Raw genomic sequence first — 24502 nt, 5'->3', positions numbered from 1 at the left:
CGGTGAATTTATGTTATCGGTTAGGCCTTGCGTGTACACAACGCCGGCATTTTAGGAGGCTGTAACCGATAGTTTTTGTAACCGGGTTTCGAAGTGGGATTTTTTGAAACCGCCAGTTAACTTTTGCCGTGTGGGGCAATTTTATGACAACATAGCCCCACCCCTCAACTCAGCCACTGCACTCAACCTGACACGCTGATTGTCAGAACAAACCAAACCATTTTGTTTGTCATATTAAATGTTTTTTCTTTCCCCTGCCATGATTTATGTGCACAACGTATCAGCCTTTTGTAACTAAGTTAGAAGCACACAGTTAGCTTAACTTTAATCATTAGCTTATTACAACCTATGACTAACGTATGTTTGTTTTCTCCAGTGTAACGTGCTCTATACCAGACCTAATGCAAAACGTAAAAGCATTTCAATTTCCACATAGCAGTCACATTGAAAATTAACTTTATTAGTTTAACAGTTGAATTGAAAACCAAATTGTCTGTAGTCTCCTTATTTCATGCGACTGATTTAACAAACTGCTTTGACTACGCAAATGAAAGCCTCTGCACGATCATCACGGCGCCATCAACTGGTCTACTCAACTGGCCACTAGTTCAGAGAAAGCTGAGAAGAAGCTACAGATGTGCGTGTGTGGTTGGCAGAAGGTTACAAGTCTAAAGGGCCGGAAAATTCATCAAGGGAAAAAGAAGTGCTTGGTAGAGGGAACACAGGGTCCCCGCATTGATAGCTATTTCTTAACAAGTGCATCAAGTCAGTCGGTTGAAGTTCAGCGACAGGACAGTTCGCAGGACATCAGCACCCCTGTTGTTGAGGAAAGTTCCAGCACTGAGGCAGAAAGAGAGGCCAGTCAGCCAAGGAGGGAGAAGATTAATGGTCATAGGCCTGGGGTCAGGTAGCCAGGCGCAGCAGAATGTAGAATGTGGGAAGATGTTAATAGTGATTTGGTCAGCATCCTGGGTCAGCTCAAGGGGACGGCTGAAAGCAAATTAGAGAAAATGGGAGACATTATTTATAGCTATGGTAAGGAAAGATTTGGGACTATTGAGATAACGGCAACATGAGGTAGTCAAATCTAGGCGTCAGCAGGAGATAGATAAACTTATCAAGGAGAGGAGGCGGCTTAAGAAGCAGTGGAGAAAAGCTACAGATGATGAGAAGGAAGGTATTGACTGTCTACAGGCAGATGTGAGGGAGCGGTTGGCAGTGCTAAGAAGAGCTGAAAATATTAGGAAAAATAGGAAGAAGAAATCACGAGCTCGACTAGCATTCTATAAAGACCCATTTAAGTTTGTTAAGTCTTTATTCGTAATGCAGAAGAGTGGTAGTCTTTTGGAACCTTGGAACCGCTATATGTGTCATTGTTGCAATATGTTTAATTGTTGTTGTTCATAATGTATCTTCTATGTTTGTTCTCTGTAGCCGTTCATGGGTGATAATTACTGTGATGCCATCAACAACAGAGCCTTCTGCAGCTACGATGGAGGAGACTGCTGTCACTCAACAGTCAAAACCAAAAAGGTGGGATGGGGTCAGTTGGTCTTCATCACAACACAATCCTCCACAATCCTCTGTGTGTGTGTGTGTGTGTGTGTGTGTGTGTATGTGTGGGCGTATCTCTGAGATCAAGTCAATAATCCATTCATTCACTCATTCATTCTCATTCATTCCCACTAATAAAATAAGTGTAGGTTTAAATAAGTATAATATATATAGCCAAGATTTTTTTCCTAATCATCTAAACAATGACATGTTTCCATGGTTTTGGAGAGGCTGTGAAGAGATCCATTGTCAGCACCCAGTGCGATTATTGTCTGGCACATCACATGACTGTAGTCTATCGCCATTGCTCTGATTAAAATAAGTATGAGAGACAGGAGGTCATGTGGTGCATGATGGGACAGGAGGTCATGTGGTGCATGATGGGACATGTGGTGCATGATGGGACAGGAGGTCATGTGGTGCATGATGGGACAGGAGGTCATGTGGTGCATGATGGGACAGGAGGTCATGTGGTGCGTGATGTGACAGGAGGTCATGTGGTGCGTGATGGGACAGGAGGTCATGTGGTGCGTGATGGGACAGGAGGTCATGTGGTGTGTGATGGGACATGTGGTGCATGATGGGACAGGAAGTCATGTGGTGCATGATGGGACAGGAGGTCATTTGGTGTGTGATGTGACAGGAGGTCATGTGGTGCGTGATGGGACAGGAGGTCATGTGGTGTGTGATGGGACATGTGGTGCATGATGGGACAGGAAGTCATGTGGTGCATGATGGGACAGGAGGTCATGTGGTGCATGATGGGACAGGAGGTCATGTGGTGTGTGATTTGACAGGTCATGTGGTGCGTGACGGGACAGGAGGTCATGTGGCACGTCACAGGACAGTGGAGAGAGAGACAGGAGGTCATGTGGTGGATGATGGGACAGGTCGTCATGTGGGCTTGAGTTGGAATGCTGGGAGTATTATGGGCTGTAGAGATGTTTGGTTGGGAGATCTGATCATGTTCACCCCTCACCATATCAGCCATGTGCTAGCTTACTAGAGTGTGTGTGTTGAGATTTGAGTTCAGGTGGAGTGTGAAGCTGTTTTTGACTGTGTGTTTGTGTGTGTGTGTGTTGTGTGGTAACATGCTCTCTCTCTCTCTATTTCCATCTCCCTCTCACTCTCTCTTTCCTTCTCTCTATTTCCATCTCCCTCTCTCTCTCTTTCCCTCTCTCTCTGGAGTGGATGTTGGGTTTTGAGTTCCAATGTTCCACCTTGTCACTGCATACATCATCTTATTGGCCAAACCCCACTGCAGCCAAGGCCTCAAGGCCAAGCATGCACACACACACACACAAGCCAAAACAGTCTCTCTTACATGTATGCAGGCAGAAACACACGCGCACACACACACACACACACACACACACACACACACAATACACATGTATAGCCAGCCTGAATTTAACCACGCCCACAAAAGCAGGAAATTCGGCTCCACTGGCGCCCTTATGAGAATCAGGTGACCAATCAAATCATCAGGGCGGGATTTGTACACCAATGAGCGTGTGTGTTCCGCGTGCGTTGCGTGTGCGTTGGGTGTGCATTGTGTGTGTTGCGTGTCAGTGGCATGTGTGTTCCATGTGTATTGCGTGTGTGTTGCGTGTGCGTGGTGTGTGTGTTGCGTGTAAGTTTAGTGTGTGTTGTGTATGTGTTGCGTGTGCGTGGCGTGGCATGTGTGTTGCGTGTGTGTTGCGTGTGCATGGTGTGTGTGTTGCGTGTAAGTTTAGTGTGTGTTGTGTATGTGTTGCGTGTGCGTGGCGTGGCATGTGTGTTGCGTGTGTGTTGCGTGTGCGTGGTGTGTGTGTTGCGTGTAAGTTTAGTGTGTGTTGTGTATGTGTTGCGTGTGCGTGGCATGTGTGTTGCGTGTGTGTTGCGTGTGTGTTGCGTGTGCGTGGCATGTGTGTTGCGTGTGCGTGGTGTGTGTGTTGCGTGTAAGTTTAGTGTGTGTTGTGTATGTGTTGCGTGTGCGTGGCGTGGCATGTGTGTTGCGTGTGTGTTGCGTGTGCGTGGTGTGTGTGTTGCGTGTAAGTTTAGTGTGTGTTGTGTATGTGTTGCGTGTGCGTGGCGTGGCATGTGTGTTGCGTGTGTGTTGCGTGTGCGTGGTGTGTGTGTTGCGTGTAAGTTTAGTGTGTGTTGTGTATGTGTTGCGTGTGTGTTGCGTGGCGTGGCATGTGTGTTGCGTGTGTGTTGCGTGTGCGTGGTGTGTGTGTTGCGTGTAAGTTTAGTGTGTGTTGTGTATGTGTTGCGTGTGTGTTGCGTGGCGTGGCATGTGTGTTGCGTGTGTGTTGCGTGTGTGTTGCGTGGCGTGGCATGTGTGTTGCGTGTGTGTTGCGTGGCATGTGTGTTGCGTGTGTGTTGCGTGTGTGTTGCGTGGCGTGGCATGTGTGTTGCGTGTGCGTGGTGTGTGTGTTGCGTGTAAGTTTAGTGTGTGTTGTGTATGTGTTGCGTGTGCGTGGCGTGGCATGTGTGTTGCGTGTGTGTTGCGTGTGCGTGGTGTGTGTGTTGCGTGTAAGTTTAGTGTGTGTTGTGTATGTGTTGCGTGTGCGTGGCGTGGCATGTGTGTTGCGTGTGTGTTGCGTGTGCGTGGTGTGTGTGTTGCGTGTAAGTTTAGTGTGTGTTGTGTATGTGTTGCGTGTGTGTTGCGTGGCGTGGCATGTGTGTTGCGTGTGTGTTGCGTGTGTGTTGCGTGGCGTGGCATGTGTGTTGCGTGTGTGTTGCGTGTGCATGGTGTGTGTGTTGCGTGTAAGTTTAGTGTGTGTTGTGTATGTGTTGCGTGTGTGTTGCGTGGCGTGGCATGTGTGTTGCGTGTGTGTTGCGTGGCGTGGCATGTGTGTTGCGTGTGTGTTGCGTGTGTGTTGTGTGGCGTGGCATGTGTGTTGCGTGTGCGTGGTGTGTGTGTTGCGTGTAAGTTTAGTGTGTGTTGTGTATGTGTTGCGTGTGCGTGGTGTGGCATGTGTGTTGCGTGTGTGTTGCGTGTGCGTGGTGTGTGTGTTGCGTGTAAGTTTAGTGTGTGTTGCGTGTGTGTTGCGTGTGCGTGGCGTGGCATGTGTGTTGCGTGTGTGTGGCGTGTGTGTTGCGTGTGTGTGGCATGTGTGTTGCGTGTGTGTTGCGTGTGTGTTGCGTGGCATGTGTGTTGCGTGTGCGTGGCGTGGCGTGTGTGTTGCGTGTGCGTGGCGTGTGTGTTGCGTGTGCGTGGCGTGGCATGTGTGTTGCGTGTGTGTTGCGTGTGTGTTGCGTGTGCGTGGCGTGGCATGTGTGTTGCGTGTGTGTTGCGTGTGTGTTGCGTGGCGTGGCATGTGTGTTGCGTGTGTGTTGCGTGTGTGTAATGAAAATAGCCGCCGTCAGCGCATAAAACGTGTTTGGTGGATTCAGGCCCTAAAGCATCTCTTCACTGTCACACACACACACACACACACACACTTGTGCTGCTGTGGCCAGCCTGCCCATTAAAGCATCTCTTCACTGTCACACACACACACACACACACACACTTGTGCTGCTGTGGCCAGCCTGCCCATTAAAGCATCTCTTCACTGTCTCCTGTCGTGTCGTGAGGCGCCAAAGCATGCACGCGCTTTCAGCACGGCACCGGAGACATGCGTGTCACGCAGGCAGTGTGCAATCTGATGAACTCAGAACTTCAAAAATGTCCCTATCTATCTATCTATCTATCTATCTATCTAAGTCCATACAAACGTCTTCGTCATATAATCTAGACGTGGTTGATATACTGCTGTTCATCTGAAGCGTCAGCACTGAAGCGAAAGGCAAGCACGCCACGAGTGACTGACAGGTCAGGAGGTGTGTCTTAACCTGTTAACATGGCCGTCAAAATGAAAACAGACAGGTAACTCAACTGACACGCAGCCGCCATGATTGCAGTCTGAATAGGCCCTCAGCGCGTGTGTCACGGTACAGTGCGGTTCGAGTCGGTGATTCAGCGCGTGTGTCACGATGAAGTGCGGTTCGAGTCAGTGTTTCAGCGTGTGTGTGCTTGAGGGTCCCAGCCTATCAGAGCCTTGTGAAACTCAGAGATTTACACCCTCCAGATGTGGAACTCCCCGGCTCCCTGTGCCACGGCTGTGTGTGTGTGTGTGTGTGTGTGTGTGTGAGAGAGAGAGAGAGAGAGAGAGAGAGTGGAAAGAGGATATGTGTTTGCATGTATGTGTGCCCATGCATTTATGTGTGTGTGTGTGTGTGTGTGTGTATGTGTTTGTGTGTGTGTGTGGTGTGGTGTGTGTGATTCTCTGGCCCCTCTGTTTAGGCTGGCTGTCTTAATCATTTCCCCCTGCTACCAGAGAGCCAAAGAGTTCAATATCATCTGCTGAATTATGACCCTCGTGACATCATAATGTATGGGCAGCTATCGCCATGGGAAACTCTAGAAGGTCATGGGGTTTCCTTAGTGACTCACTCCCGCCCATCACAGAATGAGAATGTTCCAGAACTCTATATATCATATTCATAGGTGCCACCTACGTCACTATCAAATAGAACGCCGCCATATTCACCACCCATTTCGCCCAGTATGGCCGCCCACACTGCACACTTGAATGAGAGAGAGATATGTGGAGAAAATGTTCATTTTAGGCTCCGTTCATTATTTGTTATTTGTTACCCCCAGCTTTTTTTTGCCCCTTATTATCTGCCCAGGCTTGCCCCAATTGGCTTTCCACGATATATCTACCTTGTTCATAACCCCTCCCCGTACAGTGGGGGTAGCTTAAAGGCAGTGTTGTGCGTGAACGAGTTCAAAAGAACGCGTTCATTGAACACGCTCATTTTTTCGTAAACGTTGAACTGAACGCAACACATTTTTTAATAAAGAACTTGAACGTGAATTAGTTCACATTATGTGTCATGAACGGCAGACATCACTGTAAATGAACGTTGGAATTTGTTAACTGAGTGACATCTGTTTTCTCTTTTGAAACGCAACGAGAGAAAGTTCCTCCCTCCTGTATTCTCGCTGGTGCCGCTTAAATCATGTATCACCAGACAGAAATGGTTTTGACATTGTGTGCGCAATGCATTGCGGGCAACGTAGTGTCCGGCTGAGAATAGTTGAATAGCATACTGGCTTCCGCACAACGTTACCCGTGATGAATTGCAGCAGAGCGAGGTAGGCATAGCAACGCCGCGTAGCAGGCAACGACGAGAGCGCCGAGGACTGGATTTAGAAGTATAGAACTGGTCTACCTTGTCTGTACTGCTGCAAGTTTCATCACCTGGTAAGAAACCCACAATTGCAGTGTCACAGTGTCTACAATGAGCAGCTTCAAAGAACGTATAGTGATTTCTAGCTCGTAGTGTGAAAAAAGTATTTATTTGAATATCTCACGAAAAAAGTAAAATGAACTGAACTTTGAACTAGTTCAGAATTAAAATTGTGAACTTTGAACGTGAACTGTTCACTTTGAGCATGTATGAACTGAACTTGAACTAGTTCAGAAAAGCTGTGAACTGGCACAACACTGCTTAAAGGCAGTATATCTACCTTGTTCATAACCCCTCCCCGTACAGTGGGGATAGCTTGAAGGCATTGAGCCTGGACGATTGAAACACGGGACGAATGAAACCGTTTTCTCCGAGTGTAGAGGCTAATGATGATAGACAAACGTCCTTCGGTCAAAACATACAAGGATACAAGGATACAAGGAAGTTTATTGTCACATGCATATAGTTACTGGAAGTAAGAAATGCAGTGAAATTATGTCTGGTGTCAGCCTATTTGTGCATTTATGGGGGGGGGGGGTAAAAAGTGCAGTAGAAGAGGGGTTTAGTAGATTAAGTAGCAAGGGCTGCATAAGAAAGGTGGGGGAGGATTGGGATTGGGTGGGGGGGCACCAACAAGGAGCACCCAAGAGCATCAGGGGCAAAACTCCCTTGTAGAAGAAACCTTGGGCAGATCCTCAAGGGGCTAACCCAACTGCCAGGGGTCTTGGTGTGTGTGTTGGGGGGATGACAGGGGAGATGGGATAGTGTGCTGTGTATGTGGGGAGAGGGCAGTGTGCAATATGTGTGTTGGAGAAGCTTCCTCATGAGACAATGTGCTGTGTATTGGGGGGGGGGGGGGGGCAGTGTGCTGTAAGTATGGTGAAGGGACTTACTATTTGACTATTTAAGCAGAGTACTGTATGTATGATGTATGTGAGTGATGCCAAATGAAGATGTGTGTGTGTGGGCGGGAGGGGAGTGGAGCAGTGACTGTGTGTGTGTGTGTAGTGTGTGTGTGGGTAGGTGGGGGCAGTGTGCTGTAAGTATGTAGAGGATGTGTGTTGGAGAAGATCCTGAAGACAATGTGCTGTGTATGTAGGGGGGGGCAGTGTGCAGCAAGTATGTAGAGGAGGCTTACTGTAGCAAGCAGTGTGCTGTATGTATGTGAGGTGATGACAGTGATGATGTTAATGTGTGTGTTTTTTGTGTGTGTGTTGGGGATGGGGGGGGGCAGAAAGGCTAAGCAATCAAGGACATGGGTAGATGGAGGAGAAATCAAAAATAATAAATAAAAAGTTCTATGGAGATGTGCAAAAGTTGGAGAAAGTCAGATATGTGTGTGTGTGTGTGTGTGTGTGTGTGTGTGTGTTTGACGTGTGATGAAATAAGAAAATAAATAAAAGGTCTGTAGCATAGGGAGAGGGATGTAAAAGTGCTAAAAGTCTTGTAGGTGTGTGTGTGGGTGTGGGGTCATGAGTGCTGAGGAGTGAATGAGTGCAAAGTCAGTATAATGTGAGTTCAGAGTTGGGAAATGTTTGAGAGTGCTGAGGAGTGAATGTGTGCAAAGTCAGTATAGTGTGAGTTCAGAGTTCGGATGGCCTGGGGATAAAAACTTCTCCTGAGTCTCTCAGTTCTGGCTTTGTGACTACATAGGCGTCTTCTTGATTTCAGCGGTAGGAATAATCCATTGTTAGGATGAGAAGAGTCCTTCAGGATCTTTTGGGCTCTTAGGAGTACTCTTCTGGAATAGATATCTTGTAGAGCAGGGAGTTGAGTTCTTATAGTACGTTCAGCTGAGCGTACTACTCTCTGCAGAGTACTACAATCTCTAACTGTGGAGTTCCCATACCAGGTGATGATGCTACCAGTTAGAACACTCTCAACCGCTGAAGTGTAGAATGCCTTCATGATGGATGTAGAAACTTTGAATTTCCTTAGCTGACGAAGGAAGTAGAGTCGTTGTCTGGACTTCTTCAGAACATATTGAGTGTTAACAGTCCATGTTAAGTCTTCAGTAATGTGGACACCAAGGTATTTAAAACTCGTGACTCTCTCTACAGGTTGCCCGCTGATCATTAGTGGGGTGTAACTGTAATTCTGCTGCTGCCTTCTGTAATCCACTACCATTTCCTTGGTTTTATTGACATTCAGTGTCAAGCTGTTAGATTAACACCACTGTGCCACCTCATCAACCTGATCCAAGTAGAGGTGTTCATTGTTGTTACTTATCAGGCCCAAGATCACTGTGTCATCTGCAAACTTGATGATGGAGGTATGACTACTGTTGGCTTTGCAGTCATGTGTGTAGATCTTGTACAGCAGTGGACTTAAAACACAGCCTTGGGGAGCACCAGTGCTGATGGTTAATGTGTCAGATGTCAGACCCCCCACTCTTTAAAGGTTTGACTTAATGCTTATTCAGTAGACCATTTACAGTGGGTCCCAGTTAAAAATTGACACTTCATTCACGATCAAGGTGATTGACGCAGCTGGGTGAAATGTAAGTACAACTGCAGCCACTTGGGGGCAGCATAGTCTGCTGTGGCGTTCCACGGTCGAACCGGATGGCGCATTCGACAGCAAGGGCTGAGTTTTCAGTGCGTTTCTCTGTGTTTTTAGCAGCCCCTGCAACATGCTAGTCCACTGTAGCCTAAGCTTTGTACATAATGTTAAACACAGTTTTGGATTCAGTGGCAAGATTTCTTGATTGTACAGTGCCTGTCTCTCAGTAATGTTTTAAAATGAGAGCTTCGTCAGCTGGCAGTAGGCTACTTTGTCGGTAGTCATGAGAAGTTCGCTTGCTAACAGAACATAAATATGCTGCCCAGAAACCTTGTGAATAGTTCTGATTTTTTTTTACTACACTAACGAGGTTGAAATATAGCCTTTGCCTACAGCATCTCCTTAACAGTAATGTTAACAAAATGACAGCATTCATATGACAAAGGAAAACGAATTTGGTCACTCAAGACTGTGCCACAGCAACCAGTGTAGGCTACATTCCTACCCAATAGGCTATTCGAAGCAGATTGCGTTGTCTGACGGTCGAGTGGGTTAATGCACGTATATCCAGAACAGGTCTGCAACTTTCAGGCAGTTCTGAGTTCGAATCTAGGCAGGAGCAGAGCCATATAAAGGCCTAGGCCTATTGTTATCATTTTTTGCAAGGTGTTGCTCCTGGCAATACTTGTTTATAAGACGTTTGGTGATTAATTGATAGCTGTTTTTGGGACACGTTAAACGTTCTTTATAATGAGCGCATACGGGGAGTAAAATGACTGTTACGCGCTGTTACAACTGTAGGCTACAATGATTGCAATACAAAAATATGTGCGTGTTAGTTTAGTTAGTTTTGTGATTTTTTGCACTTTTGCCTCATGTGTTTTCAGGTTTGAGGACTTTTTTGGCAAGATTGACCTTGGTAGACTCTGCATATGTTATTTCTCCGTATGGAAAATAAAGTCAATTTTCGACACACGTCTGTTATTAGTTCAATAAGAAGTGTTGCTTGTTAAAACATGTGACTAGTGAAACTCAAAAGATTTTAGAAATATTTAGCCAAAGCCAAAAAGTGTTAGAGAGAAGGAGAGACGCCGGTGCAGCTCAGATGTCTTCTTAATTTTCTTTATTCTTTAGTAAAAGGTGCAGAACATTATTAAACTCTAAAGACATAATACGCACGCAGGCACATAATAGGCTACTTGTTGTTTTCTTTTACTCGGCTATCTATATATGGTTATCAGCACACAATGTTGGGCTAATTCACTAGTTATGGATATCACAAGTTTAAACAACGAAAACAGAAAGGATGGAGACAGCAAAGCTAGAGGAGTTATTCCAGATGGGCAAGAACAAGGTAGGCAATTGGTGTGCTTGTCAGAACGTTAGATTACAGCTGTTTAAAGCCAGACGTCACGGTACGCTAGAACAAAACTAAAGGTAACTTTAGCTATAGGGCTGTATCAATTTGTCCAAATTAATAGGTCATCGTAGACGTTGTTGTGTTATTGCATGTGGATATTGTTATGCTATGTAGGCTACTTGTTTTGCAATACACGGACCTAAAACCGGGAAACGGACAAATATTGTACACGTGTGAATTTGTTTTTGCGGGGGTGGGGGTGGGTGGGTGTACGTACCATAGCTCTCTCTCTCTCTCTCTCTCTCTCACACACACACACACAGTACCTTTCTTAGCCACAGTTAATTTTAGTGGTGATATGTGTTATGGACATTGTTATGCACATTATTGACTGCAGTTTATTCTCATCAATGTCAGTCCATGAATGCATATTGATCAGTTGTTAACTAATACTGTAGGCCTAGAAGTTGCATTTGAAAATGTTACTGTTGTAGGCTGTTTGTTTTTTATTTCAGCCACACTGTTTTAAAGTGGTTAGGACCATTACACACCAATTTTGAATAAGCCATGCACATGTTCGCCGATTATGTGGCCCTCAGTAACCTATAAATTCAATGATGTGGCGCTCTATGAAAATGAGTTTGACACCCCTGCTCTAAAATATCTGTCCTGGCCTGGTTGCACCAGATTGTGGCCAAACGACAGAAGTGCGGAGAACCCTCCTTTGTCTAAAGTGTTACTTTGTGCCCCGCGCTCCCCCACTGCTTGTGAAAGAAGGGGGTGGGGGAGGGGGGCTTAACGTGAAAAAGCTTAATGTCCCAAAACGGCAAAGTCATAATGGTAGGCTACAGGAAGTGGGGGGAGGGTATGGGATGACCAGAGCCGTCTTCGCTGTGCTATTCAGAAAGCATCTTATTGTCTTTCCAGGCGCACACAGCTCGTTATAGCCTATCGAGTGCCTTAGCAGATCTGCTCTTGGGTTTGGCCTCACAGCGAACTTAACCCTCTTGTTGCTTGCAGTTTGTTAAATAAAGCGATGCAGATTACATTATTTATTTCTGATTAATTGCATCTTTTTTGCAACATCTGCTTGTTAGGCTGGGCTACTGTCAATGTCCTGTACAAGTATATGTTCAGCAATTGCTGGTGTAGGCCTACAGGCTATAATCAATTAGGGACTGTTCGTTATTTATTTAAGGGGCTACCGGAGGAGTTTTGGGAGCGTTAGTCAAAAAAGACGTGACCCTCCCTCGCCAGCAAGACATTTTTCTATGACCCTCAAAAGTGATTATGAAAAAACGCATGACCCTCCCCAGTCCCAACAATTTAGGCTATTGATGCCTTCTGTCTACTGGGTCAATTTGGGAGCTTGCATGCTACGACTCCTTCCTTGAAATGCCTTGAAAAGGCTGTCGTTTGCACAATTTCACAAATAATCACTGGGACCGAAACAAACCTGTCAACTTTTCCCGGGTTTATCGCGTATTTTAACTTTGTCCTCGCTGTCTTAGGAGGAGCTGCAGGGCCGTCGCAAGGGGGTGCGAGGCCCTGTACGAACTTGACAGGTGCATGAACTTACGTGCATGAAATCATGCGATAGCTTACTTTACACATAGCCAAGGCTACCGTCGGTGCATTTTAATAGTAGCCTAGTCTAATAAGCTACACCAGCTTGTCTTTAAGAGGGGAAATGTATAGCCTATAACATTAGCTGAGTATTTGGCCATATGGTGTTTATCATAGGCTACATCATGAAACCAAATAGTGTAACAAAGGCGAACACTTTAACAGGGGAAATTAATTGGGCATGAATCATTGTGCTGAACGGTATTTGTCAATGCAGAAACACACGACATTCAAACTGTTGATAAGATGTGCACTATGGAAATTGGTCTGTAGGCTAACAATGTACTTGTACAGGTAAATGTTCAACAATTGCTGTACAGGCTATAATCAATTAGCTAAATCATTTGTCAAGCTGTTTAAATTCGTGCTACATTCAAACGCAAAAGGTGCTTTGATATCTTTTTCGTTTGAACGTCGGCAAGCAGGCATGCTGCGGTTGCAATGAATGAGGATAATTGGTTTTATCTGCGGATTTATTTTTTGCATTATTTTGAATATGACTCGCTCCAGTCTCAACAGCACTTTCCACACGCATCTAAGTTCTAACACATATCCCCTCTCGCTTTCTCTCTCTCCATCCCTGCACACGGTGCTTTCTTAAAGGAGCTGCACCATCTTACAACAATTGCATCTACATTTTCATATTAGAATGTTTTGTCAAGTGTAAGCTTAAACTACCGTGATCAATTTAAGTTCCCGTGCCCCCGCTGAAAGTCTCATGCGCTTATCGTTACACTATCAAATCTATAAGTAACCGTGACAAATAGGGTATAAGATATAGAAACTCACGCTATTGTATTATCATATATGTTTGGTAATGGCTCAGCTTTCTCTAATTGTTCTACTGACTTGGAAAATGCATCATGGAAGCAGTAAGTCAAGTCGTATCAAAAAATAGTAGTGGCAGAACTCCAAAGTGACACCTTGTGGTTGTTTGTGTCAACTGCAGTTTGTGCCATTTCTGCTGAGAAAATGGGGTGCGTGATTCCTGAAGGAACCCGTCCAAACTTAACTGGGACCCACTGTAGTGTTCTCCACAATCCCAGACTTTCATATCGCATGCTTGTTTACATGGAAAGCAAAACAAGCTAGTGACATATATGTCGATTGAAACAAGTGTTGGCTGTAACTTCATGTATTTTAATTAAATGCACAAATATCTGTGAAAGGTCCAAATCCCTGTGCACAGCTCGTCTTGAGTAGTAGTATACATCGCACACTGGAGGGTATATTTTGATGACTTTATCTGGCGTGAACAACGCGTTTCGCAAGTGAACCTGATGAAGCAACTTGGGGGGGAATTGCCAGGGCCGAATTTTGTTCCCAGTCCGACCCTGGACAGATACCAGCTCATATAGAGACCAGCTCATACAGAGACCAGCTCATTATAGAGACCAGCTCATACAGAGACCAGCTCATATACAGTAGAGACCAGCTCATTATAGAGAACAGCTCATACAGAGACCAGCTCATTATAGAGACCAGCTCATACAGAGACCAGTTCATATGGACAGAGACCAGCTCATTATAGAGACCAGCTCATAGTGCTCACGCTGGACAGAGACCAGCTCATGTCACTCATAGTGTTCTTGTCCATGACAGTCCATGCCAGAGTGGCACCATCTGGTTAACCGCCATGTTAATTGTGTCTAATCGTTACACAGCACGGTCATGTAATTATGACAAACGTGTCATGAAACTGACCATTTCTGACGTGCTATGACACGTTTATGACAGGGTGTTTGGTTTAAGTGTTCCCAAATGACAGGGTGTTTGGTTTAAGTGTTCCCAAATGTCCGTGCACACCATGTGATTAAGTGTCATCTGTGATGCGTGGCAGGAAAATGGCGGGAAGTTCTGCGGGAAGAGGATCTCTCTCTCTCTCTCCCTGTGTGTGTGTGTATGTGCATGCGTGTCTACATGTGTGTGTGTGTGTGTGTGTCTTCTTGGCTCCTTTCCTGTTAGCTTTAGCTGTGTGTGTGTGTGTGTGTGTGGCCATGCGATAGTTCACCCCAGCAGGGCAAGCCTGTATTTGTGGCTGGCTCGACAGCCTATATATTTATTTCACAGGGCAATTAAGGGCCATTCATTCACACATGAGACCTCTACACACACACACACACCTACTTTGTGTGTAAGTCTTTAAAGGGCATGTAGCCATGGGGAGTCTGTACATCGGGTTACTCAGACCTGTGTGTGTGTGTGTGTGTGTGTGTGTGTGTGTTAAGAGTGTTCGCCGTAAGTTGCATGCAATTTCCTCTCACATATTTGACACCTCTGCTTGTGTGTGTGTGTGTGTGTGTGTGTGCTCTCTGCAGGTAATCCCGTTCCCCATGTCATGTGACCTGCGGGAGGACTGTGCATGCAGAGACCCCAGGGCTCAGGAGAACAGCGACGGCCATCGCCAGCGTCACCTCGGCTGACCCGCTGGATTGGACCTCCCCCCTCCACAAACTCTGACCCCCCCAACCCCAAACGAGCTGCTTTTAAAAGGACCCATCCACTCATACCCCCCCATCATGACCCTCTCTGACCCAGGCACATGGGAGTGGAACACTACCAAACACAGAGATGTTTCTTTACTTCTCCCTCTTTCTCTCTCCATGTCTCTCTCTCTTTCTCTCTCTCTTTCTCTCTCCATGTCTCTCTCTCTTTCTCTCTCTCTTTCTCCATGTCTCTCTCTCACTCTCTCTCTCTTTCTCTCTCCATGTCTCTCTCTCTCTCTCTTTCTCTCTCTCTAAGCAGAGGTATTTTTATAAGTGTGCAAAAACGCACACACACTCACACTCACTCACACACTCACTCACACACACACACACATCACACACTCACTCACTCGCACACACACACACACCACACACACACTCACTCACACACACACACTCACTCACTCACACACACAAACACACAACAAAATACACACACACACACACAAGCACGCGAGGAGGAGGAGAGAGTGTGAAGGGAGGAAGAGGAGGAGGAGTGTTGTCGTGTCTTCATGTCTTGTTGATTTTCATGTGCTTGTTGGTCAGCAGCGTCGTGGCATCTGTCTATTTTTAAAGGGACGGGATGCACACACACACACACACACGCACACACGCACACACACGCACACACACACACACACACACACACGGGATGGGCAGAGAAGAATGCAACAACACACACACACACACACGCACACACACACACACACACACACGCACACACACACGGGATGGGCAGAGAAGAATGCAACAACACACACACACACACACACACACACACACACACACGGGATGGGCAGAGAAGAATGCAACAACACACACACACACACACACACACACACACACACACACACACACACACACACACACACACACACACACGGGATGGGCAGAGAAGAATGCAACAACACACACACACACACACACGCACACACACGCACACACACACACACACACACACACACACGGGATGGGCAGAGAAGAATGCAACAACAGGACAAGACGGGAACAAAGGACAAGTTCACACACACACACACAGAACCGCTAGGCAGAGCGAGCTCACAGATAGAACCGCTAGAGGGAGCTCACAGATAGAACCGCTAGAGGGAGCTCACAGATAGAACCGCTAGGCAGAGCGAACTCACAGATAGAACCGCTAGGCAGAGCGAGCTCCGGTTGCAGCACCCAGTCTGGAGTATGACTGCCACACAGCAAATATGTCGTCTGGACAAAGAGATATACAAATCAGTCCAACAAAGAGATATACAACTCAGTCCAACAAAGAGATATACAACTCAGCGCAACAAAGAGATATACAACTAAACTAAAAGGTATTGGACAGAAACAATAGTACCTACTTCCTTTATACCGTATTATTATCAAAAGTGATATCTTAACTCTAGATGGTTCATAGTCTGTTGTTAAAACTCATCTGGTCTGGTATACGGCCTCACATCTAGAATACAGGAATCGTGGTTTTAACATTGTTATGAAGACACAGGACAGGAAAATAGTGTGGCGTTTGATTAGATGTACGTTTAACCTCTCTTCCCAGTTACACAGGTGCAGACACACACACACACACTCACACACACGCCTCCAACACCAATCCCATGGGAACCACTTCCACATGGTCAAACACAACAGTCCTTTACTTCATCACAGTTGTGCTGTCATTAGCAGTTTACGTTGATTTGAAGCTCTTAAGAAAGCCCACACACAGGACAGGCCAGTCTCCTCCTCTGTCCCACACACAGGACAGGCCAGTCTCCTCCTCTGTCCCACACACAGGACAGGCCAGTCTCCTCCTCTGTCCCTCACACAGGACAGGCCAGTCTCCTGTGTCTGTTAAGAGCTGATGTCTTCAGCGAGCGGCTCCTCAGATGGCTTCTGACACAAATCGAACACATTTTCAATCACTTTCCTATTTGTTAGTGCACGTTTGCACACTAAGAAGTTCTTGCCAAACAGATGGATGGATGTTAGACCAAAGGGATGCCATTCCAATCCATGTTGGTCTGATGCCTGTTTTTTGTCAGAGGTGGACACTTCCTGCTTCAGAATAAAAGTCCTGCCTTGGACAGCATTCTCTCTACCTGTGCACTTAACACAGGTGATATTATTACTACGCTAATCTACCTGGCTGAACTCTTAGCACAGGTGATATTATTACTACGCTAATCTACCTGGCTAAAGAGATGTTCTGTTTAGCAGCAGCTGGTTTGGTGAAGGATTGGGAGTAGACATGTGGACGTGGATATGAACTGTCCCAAGCCGGGATGCCACCTCTGTATTGGTTGTTTGTTTGATTGATTGATTGTTTTCATTCACATGTGTCTTCAAGTATCTTCTCTCTGGCCTTGTTTACTGCATGTATATGATATATATGATGTGATGGAGCGGAACGTGACAGTGTTGTGGTAGCTGCTATGGCGAGAGCCGCCTGTCTTGTGTGTGGATTTCCTTGTGGTGCCCGTTATAGTTCCAATATAGACAGTATATCCAAACTATGCACACATGCACAAACACATCCTGTGCGTGTGTGTGTGTCTCTGGCCTCATCCTCTGATGTTGCTGACCGGTGCTGGAGCTGGACTGCTCGGTCTGGTTCTCGTTGCCATGCCTACCAAGCCTGATAGGCATATCAACCCCTGCTCCACAGGATTACAGGGCAGGTCGTAGCTGCCCAATCAGAGCCAAGCGCTCAGCAGATGCCAACCATTCAAGCATTTACTCTTTCAAGTTAATTTAGCACACACAATATATGGCAGAAAATTATACATGTTTGCCAGTTATTGGTTAAAGCTTGTGAGCAAAGCTACCATATTCAAGTCATTTATTCACCCTACCTCACACACACACAGAGAAACACACACACACTGCTCATGTGTGTTACAGAAGCATGTGTGTAACAGATGGAACTGAGTGCAGTTTGGGATCAATGCTAAAATACTGCTGCTTACCCAACCCCGCCCCATAGAGACCCAACCCTGCCCCATAGAGACTCAACCCTGCCCCATAGAGACCCATAAAGACCCAACCCTGCCCCATAGAGACCCAACCCTGCCCCATAGAGAGACTCAACCCTGCCCCATAGAGACCCAACCCTGCCCCATAGAGAGACCCAACCCTGCCCCATAGAGACCCAACCCTGCCCCATAGAGAGCACAAGGTTGCTGTCAGACAGGCCATGTGTTTGCTAGAACACACGCTATCTGCTGAGATGGTGACAGGTAGACACCTCAGAACCGTTCTAGCTGCGTTAGTGCTGCTAGAACACACGCTATCTGCTGATATAGTGACAGGTAGACACATCAGAACCGTTCTAGCTGTGCTAGGGCTGGGTCACGCGAGGTCGCTCTTACTTCTGATGTAGACTGCTCTTCTCCAGATTAGCCCACTGACCTCTTACCGCCAGGCCAGCAGGCCAACGCTGCTTAGTTCTGTTACCTCCAGGCCAGTAGGCCTGAGCTCTTCCCAATGCTGCTTAGTTCTGTTACCTCCAGGCCAGTAGGCCTGAGCTCTTCCCAATGCTGCTTAGTTCTGTTACCTCCAGGCCAGTAGGCCTGAGCTCTTCCCAATGCTGCTTAGTTCCATTACGTGCTCAGAGTATTCGATCGTGTTCAGTTTACCAAAACGTTTTTTATACGCTCTCTATACGCTTTTCTAGCCAGGAAAACAAACAGGTTTAATGGGAAGCCATTTTGTTCTGGTGTTGTTGAAGATGAGGTAGTCTACTGTAAATGCACCGGGATCCTTTTGCTGTACCTCATGCTTGACTTATTCAGTATTTTAGTAATTTAAATCTTTAGCAGTATACAATGATGTAAATAATATAATTATTTATTATGAATGTTGTCATTTTTTATTTATATTGACACAATGTCCATTTAAATTATTGTTCTATTGTTTGTTCTTGTTTGTTTGGTTTCTTGATTTGTTTTCGGAGGGAGTGTTATTTTCTTGTACATTTCCATTTTGTGATGACGTTGGTGCTCTCATAAGCTTCGCTTTGTCTGCTCTCCACAGAGGTTAAGACACACCCCCTGACCTGTCAGTCACTCGTGGCGTGCTTGCCTTTCGCTTCAGTGCTGACGCTTCAGATGAACAGCAGTATATCAACCACGTCTAGCTTATATGAAGACGTTTGCATGGAGTTAGATAGATAGATTTTTGAAGTTCTGAGTTCATCAGATTGCATTGGATCCCAGGTAGTTTTAGAGTCAGAAGCTGAAATGGTGGTATCAGATGGACCCATGACAAAACCAGAGGTAGAACCAGGAGCAGAACTGGCTGCTACCTGGACTGGCTAGAACACAAAGGAGTGTTAATTATGGTTTTGGACTGGGTGGAACACAAAGGAGTGTTAATTATGGTTCTAGAACTGGGTAGAACATGAACGAGTGTTAAGTTAGGACCAGAGACTTTCTTATGAGGAGTCACAGCACTCAAAAAATCTCCATAGAAATGCATGGGGCTAGTTTGTAACGCCAATATGGCAGTTGTCTACACATATCCCGCCCCTTCCGCGGCAAACACTCAACATGTGAATACATTGTGCCAATCATGTGGTGTGTTGTGAATACATTGTGCCAATCATGTGGTGTGTTGTGAATACATCGTGCCAGTCATGTGTTGTGATCTCACCGCTGGAGCAAGGTTGGTGTCGTGAAGCCGTGCGCACGTGAATTTCTGTCGCACGAGATGCCTGATAAGAGCCCAACAAGCATTCCAATATGGCCGCCGAGTTGAGGGACTTGCCTAAAAGGACTTTGGTAGAACATGAAGGAGTGTTAATGATGCTGTTAACATGCAATACAGCAACAGTGGCACTTAGCTAGTCAACATCCTCATTCCACATCTCACATAGAGTGTGTCTAATAGAGCTAGTCAACATCCTCATTCCACATCTCACAGAGTGTGTCTAATAGAGCTAGTCAACATCCTCATTCCACATCTCACATACTGTAAAGTCTAATATAATGAAAGATAGAGTTACAATCTCCATAACTCACTACACTGGTGCTTTAGCTGATGTCATTCATTTCTGTTTTTCATTTTAATTATCGCTATTGTTTATTTGTTTTTTATTTTACTTATTGCTATTGTTTATTTTTTATTATTATTATTGCTATTGTTTATTTTCTTGTTTGATTGGTTGCTTGGGGAGGCAGGTGACAGGTGATATACGGTGACATCATTTTACTGTTTCTCCATCAGGTCAGCTGACCATTGTTTCAGGCACCTCACTGGTGTGAACAAACACACCCAGACACAGCAACAGCTAATACTGTCAGCCAGCCTAGGACATTCAATTCATCCTGCTCTGTGTGTTCAAGGTGATCAGAGACCAAAATTGTCATTTGTGGAGTAGCACCTCTGCTCTGCCCCATAATCCCCTTTGCTGCCCCTCTGCTTTGCCCCATAAGCCCTTAGTTTGCCAAGATGGCTTCCTACTAGAGCTTCCTCTGTAACACATCATCTGGCAAACCCTACATACACACAACCTACTGGTTTTGTCTTACCATCAAATTAAGTTCTGCATCGATAGTCTGCTTGGTGTAATGTTTACCTCTATAGTGCAAAGCTATGTCATTCTGTGTTCTTGTTGGAGCAAGCGGGCTTGTCTTGTCCTTTATAATGCTTTGTGAAACTGCACTGACTTGAAATAGCTGGCAATCTGCCAATCTCACTCTTGGGGTCATAATGTCTGGATGACAAATTAATCTTGCTCTACAATCTCACTGTTACACTGAGGAGCCCATAAGCACTGGTACAGCATGACTGAAGCAGCCCACTTAACCCCTCTACTCAACCCATACGCTCAAAGCACTGGACTGAACACTTGTCATGAGTCTGCTTTTTTCTTTAAATGTGTGTATGGTATGCGTGTTCATTTTAATACATTTTTTTTTACATTTTGTACACGTTTATGTGAATCTTTTACACATTGTTTGTTTTTATTGTGTTTTGTTTATTTTCTGTGGATACAAACTGGTGTAATGTATATTTTCATAGACTCCTCATACATACTGCAAAATAAAGAAATCAGTCAAAGTGAAACACTGTGTTTGTGCTGTTTTACATACATGTACACATGAAAAGAGAACTCATCAAGTCCACTTACCGCAACATGTTTCAGTGTATCAACAGTTCATAGGGTGGTTTGCTGGTTGACCAGCTTGTTTGACCACCCTATGATGGTTGACCTGCTAGACCAGCAAAACTCTTGCGAAAACATACCTTCAGCTGGTTTTAGCTTACAATGGTAAGTCAGCTGGTTTTGATTGTCATGCCACCTCAAGCTGGTCATTTTAGCTAGTGTTGCTGGTCTACACTGCTGGTTTAACTGGCCATGCCAGCTTATGTTGGTCATTCTAGCAAACCAGCAAGACCATCTTACAGCAACAATGTCAAGTTTGACAGGCTGGTCACCAACATGACCATCTTGCACCAGCTGTATCCCACACAATAGGCTGGTCACACCAGCATGACCAGCTTCCTCAGATGGTCACGCAAGCATGTCCACCTGGTGGCTCAACCAGTTACACCAGCAAAGACCAGCAAGAGCTGGAAGAAAAACAGCAAAGACCAGCTAAAACCAGCTACCAGCATAAGCTGGTCTCCAGCTGTTCCCTGCTGAAAAACAGCCTGACCAGCTAAAGGTGGTTTGCTGGTTGACCAGCTTGTTTGACCACCCTATGATGGTTGACCTGCTAGACCAGCAAAACTCTTGCGAAAACATACCTTCAGCTGGTTCTCCCAGCTTATGATGGTAATTCAGCTGGTTTTGCTTGTCGTACCACCTCAAGCTGGTCATTTTAGCTGATGTTGCTGGTCTATAGTGCTGGTTTAACTGGCCATGCCAGCTTATGTTGGTCATTCTAGGAAACCAGCATGACCAGCTTGACAGGCTGGTAACCAGCATGACCATCTTGCACCAGCTGTATCCCACAAGACAGGCTGGTCACACCAGCATGACCAGCTTCCTCAGATGGTCACGCCATCATATCCAGCTGGTGGCCCAACCAGCTACACCAGCAAGAGCTGGAAGAAAACCAGCAAAGACCAGCTAAAACCAGCTACCAGCATAAGCTGGTTTCTAGCTGTTTTTTTCAGCAGGGTTTTTTCTTCAGTAGGGTTTTAAATGCCATTACTTCTTCATATTTCTTATGTCATTTACAGTTCATTATATTCATTAGCTCAATATCAGTCATTGCGTAACCATGCACCATATGTTTAATGACCTTCCTTAACAACATAATGCATTTATATAGCGCTTTCCCATAGTGCTTTACAGGGAAGGGGAGACCTCACTACAATCTCACTGTGTAGCACCCACCTGGGGAACCTCACTAACCACCATCACCAATGTGTAGAACCCACATACGGAACCTCACTAACCACCACCAATGTATAGCACCCACCTGGGGAACCTCTATGGAGAGAGATAGCTGTCAAAATATTCGTGTCCATAGATTTGATACACATGCGTATTTGTCTGTAGTTGTGCATGAAATAAATATTTGTGAATTCTCGAATGAGTCCAGTCGTGCATAAAATATATTGTGTGTATTTTATCCATCAGAATACGGATGGAAAAAAATATGAATTCAAAAATTACAAGTACGAAATCAAACTTTACAGTTAGCTTTCTTTGGTATGAGTACGACTTCGCACAAGTGACTCAACTGTCAAAATACGTCATCGCCGCATTCACAGGCATTACTTGATAAACATAAAATCAAGTAATCAAGAAAATAAACATAGATCGAGATCAAGACTGCGCATGCGCTGTAACAAATCCGTCGGGGGCAGTGCCATTATTGCGGGTTAGGCACCATAGCTCGTAGTTGACAAGTCGGTGCTAACGTTTGTGATAGCTACAGTGGGCATCGCTTTCAAATGGCCACTTCAGTCGCGCATTACGAGGCGTGAAGCTGCGTGAAGCTTTAGTACCACTTTCAGCCACTGTGCGTCGCTCTGCCACTGTACATCGCTCTGTCAGTAGCCTGACTGCCGCCCCTTCTGAAAAAGCAGGAGGCTAGGCTACCTTTAAACGTAATTGTTACCGAGAGGAATCCTAGCCTACGAATTCAATAACAAACTAAATCGTAATTAAACATTACCTCGATTAAGGCTACTTGGGTATGGCTTAAGGCTTGACTACACGGTGGTAGCGAAAATCGAAATCTGCTTTTGATAGCCTACCGGTGCCATTCCACAAAACGAAAAAATATCTTAATTTGCTGTCTATGTTATTGTCAGTGTTGGGGGTAACGCAACTACGCAAATCAAAACAGTGTCTTAATTTGCCCTACTTCTTGACTGCAATGTAGTCAACTGACTGCTTGACATGTCATTTTTATTTTTCTGTACAATAAACAAATACATCTGCTTTATGCCGCAGAATTACATTCATATTTGGCTGACTGCAGACGCGCCACTTCCCTCCCCATATTCCAAGATTAAGATAGTAGCCTATACAAAAAGCACTTCATACTATCATAAAAAAATCGTTAAAACGAATAGCTATTTGCAATTTGACAAAACATTGGTCCTCATTTTGCGAATGCGAATTCAGCACCTGGATGTCCATCACATACGCACGTAGGTCGAGTGTTTGTTTTACCAACAAAGTCACCTGTGACCGGGGTGACATGCGGCGTCATGCACTTAAGGTGCTTTCACCCCGGAAGTGACCCCTTGGCAATCTTCTCGTCCCTCATCCGAAATTCATAGAACCGCGGTTACATATGTAACCATCATTCTATTTCATTTCTACTGACCGCCGGTGCTTTCAGCACCTGGATGACACATACCAACAAGGTCACAAGGAGGAGAACTTACCTTTTCGACCACCTAATGGCTTAAGAGAGTAGCGGTGACTAGCGGGTTACTTGCAGCCACGTTAACTCTGTAGAATCTTGCGAATGTGCAAGATGATGCCCATGATGCCGCCGCACAAATGTCGGACAGTGGCATCCCCCTTAGGGCCGCCCATGATGTCGCCACACTCCGGGTTGAGTGGCCGTGGACGGAGGCTGGGATTGGTAGGCCCCTGCGGTCATAGGCCTTGTAGATAGCCTCGACAATCCACCCGGACAGTCATTGTTTTGACAATGCCTGGCCCCGTCTTGGCCATGAATGGCAGACAAAAAGTGATTCCGACCGCCGGAATCCAGTGGTTGACTGAATATATGCCCTTAGAGCCCGGACTGGGCACAGCAAGGCTGTGTGTCCCTGCTGTCCATCCTCCCCAGTTGGAGGATCAAACGCGGCTAAATGGAGGGGTTGATTTACAAACGAAGAGGAGAAAGTCTTCGGTAAAAGGAATGGGTTAGGCCACAATGTGACCCCCGTTTCTCCCGGGGCCCATTGGAGGCACTCACGGCTGATTGATAGAGCGTGTAACTCCCCCACCCTCTTTGCTGATGCCATGGCCAACAGAAAGGCAGTCTTCAACGATACCCATTTATCCTCTGTGTTCTCAAGAGGTTCAAATGGGTGCCGGCACAGTGCCTCCAACACCAATGGTAGGTCCCAGGAAGGCGTCTGGCTCCGCTGTGGCGGCCTGAGTCGCTGTGTCCCCCTCAGGAAACGCGTCACCAGTGTGTGGGAGCCCACGGTGACGCCATCCACCTTGTTGTGGCTGGCAGATATTGCCGTGGCATAAACCCGGATGGTGGCTGCAGCCAGGCCCCCGTCGAAACGAGACTGCAAGAATCCGAGAATTGTCGGTACTGGA

The 24502-nt window shown here is 45.9% G+C and overlaps 1 protein-coding gene across 1 annotated transcript in view; it reads left to right on the top strand.

Annotated features, from left to right (window-relative positions):
• The window catches only part of pappab (pregnancy-associated plasma protein A, pappalysin 1b), a 140347-nt gene extending 125261 nt beyond the window's left edge, over positions 1 to 15086 (top strand). Inside the window, exons 22-23 of the mRNA XM_042099741.1 lie at positions 1435 to 1533; positions 14587 to 15086. Of these exons, the coding sequence (XP_041955675.1) occupies positions 1435 to 1533; positions 14587 to 14691 (204 nt within the window). The 3' untranslated portion in view covers positions 14692 to 15086. The remainder of the gene's footprint in view (positions 1 to 1434; positions 1534 to 14586) is intronic.
• Positions 15087 to 24502: the final 9416 nt, after the last annotated feature.

This window comes from Alosa sapidissima, chromosome 8, assembly GCF_018492685.1.
Source record: "Alosa sapidissima isolate fAloSap1 chromosome 8, fAloSap1.pri, whole genome shotgun sequence".
Taxonomy (NCBI): Eukaryota; Metazoa; Chordata; class Actinopteri; order Clupeiformes; family Clupeidae; genus Alosa; species Alosa sapidissima.
The sequence above is the reverse complement of the archived record's forward strand: the minus strand, read 5'-3'. Positions and strand labels throughout refer to the sequence as shown.